General features: G+C 34.0%; 1 protein-coding gene and 1 non-coding gene across 2 annotated transcripts; one reads left to right on the plus strand and one right to left on the minus strand.

Moving 5' to 3' along the window:
* Positions 1–6,605: 6,605 nt before the first annotated feature.
* On the minus strand, positions 6,606–6,712 carry LOC133030682 (small nucleolar RNA R71). The gene has a single exon (XR_009684230.1). It is a non-coding gene; the product is annotated as a small nucleolar RNA R71 (small nucleolar RNA).
* A 58-nt stretch (positions 6,713–6,770) lies between these two features.
* Positions 6,771–8,744, plus strand: LOC133030518 (uncharacterized). The gene is made up of 2 exons (XM_061103291.1): positions 6,771–8,052; positions 8,188–8,744. Exons 1-2 carry the CDS (start codon positions 6,771–6,773, stop codon positions 8,742–8,744), a joined length of 1,839 nt encoding a protein of 612 aa, XP_060959274.1.
* Positions 8,745–9,247: the final 503 nt, after the last annotated feature.

Consider the following 9,247-nt stretch of genomic DNA (forward strand, 5'->3'; position numbering starts at 1 on the left):
ATAGAGGATCATTGATCAAATTAGGATTATAACAATGGATAACTAATTATGTGTCTATATGGTGGAACATATAGAGCATTCTATATACTGAGAGTGCAATTCTAAGTTCTATGTGTGGATTCAACGAAGAATTAATAAGTTAGTGAATTTTAGTGCTAAATTCTTGATCTACTTATTGGAAGCTCGGTTATATAGACCCATGGTCCCCCCACTAGTTGAGATAATATTGCTTGTAAGACTCATGTAATTGGTTTTGATTAATCAATTATAATTCTCAAATTAGACTATGTCTATTTGTGAAATTTTCACTAAGTAAGGGCGAAATTGTAAAGAAAGAGTTTATAGGGGCATATTTGTTAATTATGATACTTTGTATGGTTCAATTAATAAATATGATAAATGACAGTATTATTTAATAATTATTTATAGTTATTAAATAGTTAGAATTGGCATTTAAATGGTTGAATTAAGAAATTGGCATTTTTGAGAAAATCAGATACAAAAGGTGTTAAAATTGCAAAATTGCAAAACCCAAGGCCCAATCCACTAATGCATGGCCGGCCACCTTTGTAGCTATTTTAAGTTGATTTTTTCATTATTTTAATGCCATATAATTCAAATCTAACCCTAGTGGAATGCTATAAATAGATAGTGAAGGCTTCAGAAAAATGAGACTTTTCTTCTGACACTTCTTATGATTCAGAAAAACTGAGTCTTCTCTCTCCCTATCTTTAGCTACCACTTCTTCTTTCTTCTTCCTTTGAATTTCGAAATCCTTAGTGATTAGAGTAGTGCCCACACACATTAAGCAATACCTCAATCATAGTGAGGAAGATCGTGAAGAAAGATCATCAACAAAGGAGTTTCAGCATCAAAGATTCAGAGAAAGAGATCCAGGTTCAGATATTGATAATGCTCTGCTACAGAAAGGAATCAAGGGCTAGATATCTAAACGGAAGGAGTCATTATATTCCGCTGAACCCAATGTAAGGTTTCCTAAACTTTATATGTGTTTATTTTATCGTTTTAGAAAGTTCATTTTTAGTTAGTTAATAAACATACTTGTGAGTAGATCTAAGATCCTGGTAAAATAATTTCCAACACTAACAAAGCTGCTTCTTCAAGTACAATTATCCGACATAATCTTCTATGTTCGAATTGTAATGAAAAGGGACATCAAGAAGAACGATGTTCCCGGCTTCTAAACAATTCAAATGAAGGTAATGCTTTTGTCTTTGAATCATGTGTTTTAGAGAACGACAAATCCACTTGGATTATTGATTCTGGGTCTACTAATCATGTATGTTCTTCATTGCAGCTCCTTGAAACTTGGGAAAATCTGCTTCCAGAAGAGTTAAAGCTTAAAGTTGGGAATGGCGAGTTAGTATCGGTCAAAGCTAGAGGAAAAGCCCGCATCAAGTTTCAACAAAGATTTTTAATTTTAGAAAATATTTTATTTATTCCAAACTTTAGTAGAAACTTGATTAGTGTCTCATGTTTGCAATCACAATCTTATATATTGAATTTTTCGAGTTCTTATTGTTCAATTTCTCGTAATGGATTTCATATATGTGTTGCTCCCATGGAACAAGGGCTTTATGTAGCTAAACCTAGAAACCTTAAAAGAAAAGAGATTGATAATGATGATCAAACTTATCTATGGCATTTACGTTTAGGTCATATAGGTTTTGATAGACTCAAAAGGATAACCAAAGATGGTCCATTGAAAAATGTCGTCTTAGGTGAATTGCCAGTATGCGAGTCCTGCCTAGAAGGAAAAATGACCAAACGTTCTTTCTCTGCAAAGGGAGAGCGTGCCAAACAACCCCTAGGGATAGTACATTCAGATGTTTGCGGACCCCTGAATGTCAAAGCCCGAGGTGGTTATGAGTATTTTGTCACTTTCATTGATGATTACTCTAGATATAGTTTTCTTTACCTAATGCAAAAGAAATCTGAAACGTTTGAAAAGTTTCAGAATTTTCATGCTTTGGCTCAAAACCAATTAGGTAAAACATTAAAGATCTTGCGAACTGATAGGGGTGGAGAATATATGGATATGCAATTCAAAGATTATTTAATTGAACTTGGAATTGAATCCCAATACACTACCCCTGGCACTCCACAGCAAAATGGAGTTGCAGAAAGAAGAAATCGCACTCTTTTGGAAATGGTTAGGTCTATGCTGAGTTATTCAACTCTGTGTACGTCCTTCTGGGGATATGCTATACAGATGGCAAATGACATTTCAAATGTTGTTCCATCTAAAGCAGTCCCTAAGACACCCGTCGAACTATGGAATAGTCGTACACCTAGTTTACGCCACTACAGAATTTGGGGGTGCCCTGCTCATGTCTTGAGAAAGAAAGAAGGCAAACTTGAATCACGAACTGAAGTTTGCATGTTTGTCGGAAATTCTAAAGAGACTAGGGGTGGACTGTTTTATAGTCACAAGGATAACAAAGTGTTTGTTTCTACAAATGCTACTTTTCTTGAAGAAAACTATATTAAAGACAACAAACCGAAAAGTAAAGTTGTTTTAGAGGAAATGCTTTCAGATATAACTACTTCCAATGTTCCGTCCTCTTCCACTCAAGAAGAGGATAATCCCACTCCCTTAGTCGAACCAACTGAGAAAACTACTACCAAAGTTCCTGTTCAGAAGATCACCGCTCCTCGTCGTAGTGGGAGGGTTTCAACAAAACCAGCTCGTTATGGCTTGGATGGTGAAATCAATATGGTCGTTGGTGACGGTATTGATGACGACCCATTAACCTATAAACAGGCAATGGCTAGTCCGTAACGGAAACGATGGTCAGCCGACATCGATTTAGAAATGGATTCCATGAAAAAGAACAAAGTCTGGGAATATGTAGACGCACTTGATGACTATCATACAATCGGATGTAAGTGGGTTTAGAAGAAGAAAAGAGGCGCTGGAGGCGAAGTCGAAACTTTTAAAGCTAGACTTGTAGCCAAGGGTTATACCCAAAGAGAAGGTGTGGACTATGAGGAAACTTTTAGTCCTGTTGCCATGCTCAAATCCATCCAAATTCTTCTCTCCATAGCTGCTGCTTTCGATTATGAAATCTGGAAAATGGATGTCAAGACTGCCTTCCTTAATGGGGTACTTGAAGAAACCATCTATATGGAGCAACCAGAAGGCTATGTTCTTCCAGGGCAGGAAAAGAAAGTTTGCAAATTAAAGAAGTCTATCTATGGACTTAAGTGATAACTCTAGAAATTAGAGTTATTTTTCACATTTTTTTACTAAAAATTGGTTTAGTTCTTAAGTTTTTAATTAATTTAGTAAGTTTTTAATTATTTTTGAATTTATTAGCTTTATTGTAATTTTATATGTTTTTGTGTGTTTTTATAATTATGTTATTATAATATGTTATGTAGTATTTATTTTTAATTTTATTTTAGTTTTCTAATTAATTTTATGTATTTTTAGGTGTATTTGGTGGAAAAAGTAGGGATTAAATTGAAGAACATGTGAAGAATTTGGGGTTAAAATGAAATTTTACAAGTAAAATCAGATCAGCCCTGTTTCAAGACCCACTCTCGGTCAGAAAAGTTGACTCAATCCGAGCCATCCAATGTCAGATCTGAGGGCTGCCATTTGTGCGTGTGGTGCACACCCGACCAAGGCAAGTGTACCTGCCAACCGCCTGCAGGTGTGGTCCCCAGCAGCATCAGCCCTCTCCAACAGCAGCTTGCCACGCGTCCCCTGGTCCCCACTTCCGTCAGCGCCCATCCAACAGCAGCTGCCAGCTTCCTTCCGCGTGGGACCCAGCCGTCAGCGCCCAGCCTACCAGCAAGCGCCACGTCCCGCCTCGTCAGCCTTCCCAACGAACCAGCGTGCGCCACGTCCCCAGCCGTCAGCTCTAGTCGTCCAACCCGAGCTCGCCACGTGTATCTGCTGAGAACAAAGAAAAAAAAGGCAGTTAAATTAATTGCTTTATTCCTATTTTCTGATACACATAAAAAACCAAAAATCCATATTTTCTCCCACATATTACACATAAATACTCTATTTACTCTTCCCAATTTATTTCACCTAAATAAACATTCCTATTTTATTTTTTTACCATATCCTTTCACTACTTTTACATCCTTACAAAACATTTATTTTTTCCAATACTCTTACACATACTCTATTTATCCATTCTCTTCCCAACACTAATTAAATTAATCATTTTATTTATTTATTTTGATTAATTTAATTCTCTAATTTTGCCTATAAATATGGTGTTGGAAGACCATTTCAAAACACATCTCTTCACCCTCCTAAACACCTCTTCAACCCAAAACACTTCTCCATTCCACACTCTTCATTTTACCATTTTCTTTCTACCATTTTTACACTTTGAAGAGCATGTCAAGTATGTTTATCTTTTGTAATTTTTATCTAGTTATGAGCTTCTAATCTTTTTTCAAGATTATTAAGATGATGATGAAGCAAAATGTAACTAGATAGTATTTATGTTTGTATGTTGATTTCCCATTTGTGCTATAAAGTTCATGGATTTTTCTATCAAAAATATGTCTTTTTCATCTTCAATATCATGTATTTTTGATTGTTAAAGCATATTTCTACTTAGTTCTTCATTATGCAAAAATATAATACTCTTTGATTAAATGTCTTTCATTAAATTGTTTACATCTAATTCTTAGAATATAAGTGTTATATTTTGCCTAAACATAGTTTCTTTGATTTTGTGTAGTTTCATTAAATTGTAACACATTTAATGCTTAGAAATTATACATTTTATAAGTGAAGAAAAATCCTACCTTTTTGAAAATAACTTGTACTTAAATGAAAAATATATTTTGGAAAATATGGTGAGATTTATTTCAACTATATCTAAAACTTGGGAATCAATATGCTTATAAATATTATTGAACTTGCATTTTGTGGATTCTAATATCTTAATAATCTTATTTTACACATCTTATTTGAAAATCATTTTCATACTCACTCATCTTTAATCTTGAGTATTTTAATTACTTGTCTTTTATTTTATTTTGCACTCCCATCAAATATTTGGAGCTAGGTTAGAATATTCTTATTTTGTTTGAAATAGTTTCTTTTGATGTTAGTCAACTCCCATGGGTTCGACCTTGCACTTACATGAACATTATATTCCGAAACGATTCGTGCACTTGCGAGTATAAATATTAAAACACTCACTTTTGAGGACAACAAGTTTTTGGCGCCGTTGCCGGGGAGTTGCTAGAAAGAAACAATCTTTCTACAAGGTAAGTAATATTCTTCTACTAGTTATTTTTTTTTTCTTTCTTTTCTCATTATCATCAAAAAAGAAAAAAAAAGTTGAAAAAAAAATCGAAAAAAGAGAAAGTTATACATATTTATACATATATATTGTTATATATTATATATTATATAGTATACTATATATATACATATTTATTGGTAGTTGATGGCATTTTGTGCCTCCTACATATATACTTGTTAGTTGAGTGCATTTTTGCCTCCTAACCCTTTTTTTTTTCTTTAAGTAGTTGAGTGCATTTTTTCCTCCTACTATATCTCCTCTAGTGATGGCATTAGTGCCTCCTAGCTTTTATTTTTGTTTATCATTTTAGTTGATGGCATCTTGTGCCTCCTAAAATCTTATTATTATTACTACTACTACTACTATTATTATTATAGTTAGTTGATGGAATTTTGTGCCTCCTAACTTTAATATAACTATCTATTATTATTATTGTCATTTTTTTTTTATTGTATTTATTTAGTTGTAATTTTATTTACTTTGCTTAAGAAAATACTTGAAAAAAAAAAATTAAAAACAAAGCTTGTTCTTTCAACATAAGCAATTTTTGCTTAAAGGAAATTTGGCAAAGTTCCCATCCACACTTAATAATTAACCCCGGGGAGTTGTTATTAAGTCGTGAGTAAGTGGAATCAAATAGGCCTGGGAACAAGTCAAACCAAAAAAATTAAAAATTAAAATTTACAAAAAAAATCATAATCTCTTTGTGTTATAAGTATGCTCTGTGGTTGCGGTTTATAACTGATCTTCCACATCAGAAATTTGTCTTCTTGAGATTATTTTGTGTTACTTGGTGTTTCTTTGTGAAATTTGTGACATTGCATGCATCATTGGCAACGTGATTCTAAAAATCGTTTGGTAAAAAGAGTAGTAACTTTAGGTGAAATTGAAAGTGTTTTTGAAAAATTAAGCATAATGGAACAAGAACCTAATATTGCGCAAGAAAAAACACTACTTGAATATTTTTCACCTATTTCATCTAATGCTCCATCATGCATTGTTTTGCCTACTACTAATGCCACTCATTTTGAACTTAAACCATCAATCATTCAATTGTTGCCTTCTTTTTATGGTTTAGAAAGAGAAGATCCTTACATGCATGTAAAAGATTTCTTAGATATTTGCTCAACTTTTCGTTTTCAAAATTTTTCGGATGAATCGGTTAAGCTTAGGTTGTTTCCTTTTTCTTTAAAAGATAGAGCCAAAGCTTGGTTAAACTCACTTCCAACCGGAACCATAACAACTTGGGATCAACTTTTTAATAAATTTCTTGCCAAATTTTTCCCCATGTCCAAAACTGATAATTTAAGAAGAGAAATCTCCGAATTTTATCAAAAAGATAATGAAGAATTTTATGAATGTTGGGAAAGATTTAAAGATTTATTATTAAAATGCCCCCACCATGGTTTTGAAAAATGGCGACTTGTAAAATATTTTTATGATGGTTTAACCCCTTCAAACCGACAAATGATTCAATCTATGCATACCGGAAAATTTTTGAAATTACAAGGGCAAGAGGCTTGGGAAGCTCTTGAAGAATTGTCTGTTAATTCACAACAATGGAATTATTCTGAGCCTAGGTCTAGAGCAAATAATTCACCTAAAAGAGGAGGAAAATATGAAATTAAAGAAGAAACTGATTTGAGAACATCTTTTGAAAAATTAGCAAGAAAAGTAGAAGCCTTAGTCATAAGTCAAACTATGAATTCTCATGTTCAACCTAAAAAAGAGGTTTGTGATAGTACTTGTCATAATGATCAATCATGTCCTTCTTTTCTTGAAACATTTTCCGAAGAGGCTAATGCATTACATTCATATGGTAAACCAAATGATAGCCCATTTTCAAACACATACAATCCTAATTGGAGAAACCATCCCAATTTTTCATGGAGACAAAACCAACCACAAATGAACCAAGGAAACCAATTCAACATGCCAAATCCGAATCATGCCCAACCAAGTCAAACTTACCCTCCACAAAGAAAGCCTTCCTTAGAAGACACTTTACAACAATTCATGCAATCCACCCAACAAATCATGCAAAATCAGTCTCAATCCATTGCCAAACTTGAGACACAATTGGGTCAACTTGCCAATGCCGTAACTGAGAGAGAAAAAGGAAGATTTCCTAGCCAACCCGTCCCAAATCCTAAAGGCCAATATGAAGTAGGAGTTCCTAGTCATAAAGAAGAAGCCAAGTCTATTTCAACTCTTAGGTCCGGAAAACAAATTGTCAAACCCGATTACATACCTCAAGTTGAAAAAGACCAAAGCCAACCTCAAAGTTCCAACACAAATGACTTGTCAAAAGATAATGATCAAATTCTTCCTTCCATTCCAAAAGCTCCTTTTCCACAAAGATTACTCCCAATCAAGAAAGGCAACCAATATAGTGACATCTTAGAAGTGTTCAAACAAGTAAGTATCAACATCCCCTTCTTAGATGCCATTAAACAAATTCCTGCCTACTCCAAATTCCTGAAAGACCTTTGCACTGTTAAAAGAAACACTAATGTTCCAAAAAAGGCATTTTTAACTGAACAAGTTAGCTCCATAATTCAATATAAAAGCCTTGTGAAATATAAAGATCCTGGCTGTCCAACAATTTCATGCATCATTGGTGATCATTTTATTAACAAAGCTTTACTTGATTTAGGAGCTAGTGTGAATTTATTGCCTTATTCTGTTTATAAGCAACTTGGTCTAGGAGAATTAAAACCAACTTCTATAACACTTCAATTAGCCGATCGTTCGTGAAAATTCCTAGAGGTATTATAGAAGATGTCTTAATTAAAGTGGATAAGTTCTATTTTCCCGTTGATTTCATTGTTCTTGATACTCAACTCCGTTGAAAATGCTCATGCTCAAATACCCATCATTTTAGGTAGACCATTTTTAGCTACATCTAATGCAATTATCAACTGTCGTAATGGTGTATTGAAATTATCTTTTGGAAACATGACTGTTGAATTGAATGTTTTTAATGTTGCTAAATCTGTTGAGTGTGAGGAAATACATGAAGTGAACATGATTAACACGGAAAATATGTTTGAAATGGACATGAATGAATCTTTTGAAGCTTATGCAAAAATGTTTGGAATGTGCTTAAATGTTGATGATTTTATTCATGATGTCAATTCTTTGCTTGAGTCTACCCCACTAATGGATACTGAAAAATGGAAAGCCAAAATTGAACCATGTATTCCATTAGAGCATGTTGAGTCAATTCCTGAACCACCAAAGTTAGATCTTAAACCTTTGCCCGACACTTTGAAATATGCATTTCTAGGAGAGTCTAACACCTATCCTGTTATCATTGCATCTGATTTAGATGAAAAACAAGAAACAAAATTGTTAGATATCCTTAGAAAACATAAAAAGGCCATAGGTTGGACCATGGGAGACATTAAGGGAATTAGCCCACTTCGTGTGCATGCATAGAATTCATTTAGAAGAAAATGCTAAGCCCTCCCGAGAAAGTCAAAGAAGATTAAATCCAAACATGAAAGAGGTAGTAAGAGATGATGTAATTAAGATGTTAGATGTAGGGATCATTTACCCTATTTCGATGTCCATGGGTTAGTCCCGTTCAAGTTGTTCCAAAAAGTCCGGGATCACCGTTGTTAAAAATGAACAAAATGAGTTAATCCCTACTAGAGTCCAAACTCGGGTGGAGAGTGTGTATAGACTATAGAAAGTTGAATAGTGTCACTAGGAAAGACCACTTCCCATTACCCTTCATTGACCAAATGCTTGAACGATTAGCTGGCCATGCTTATTATTGCTTTCTTGATGGGTACTCGGGATATAACCAAATCCCTATTGCCCCCGAAGATCAAGAAAAGACTACCTTTACTTGCCCTTTTGGGACCTTTGCATATCGTCGCATGCCTTTTGGTCTTTGTAATGCTCCTGCAACATTTCAAAGATGTATGATTGCAATA

This window comes from Cannabis sativa, chromosome 8 (genome assembly GCF_029168945.1).
Source record: "Cannabis sativa cultivar Pink pepper isolate KNU-18-1 chromosome 8, ASM2916894v1, whole genome shotgun sequence".
Lineage (NCBI taxonomy): Eukaryota > Viridiplantae > Streptophyta > Magnoliopsida > Rosales > Cannabaceae > Cannabis > Cannabis sativa.

Bases quoted from the DNA above. Each gene is read 5' to 3' on its own strand.
- LOC133030518 (XM_061103291.1), top strand. From the start codon at position 6,771: ATGATTCAATCTATGCATACCGGAAAATTTTTGAAATTACAAGGGCAA. The intron at 8,053-8,187 runs GTTCGTGAAAAT...CCATCATTTTAG, and splicing joins AACACTTCAATTAGCCGATC to GTAGACCATTTTTAGCTACA.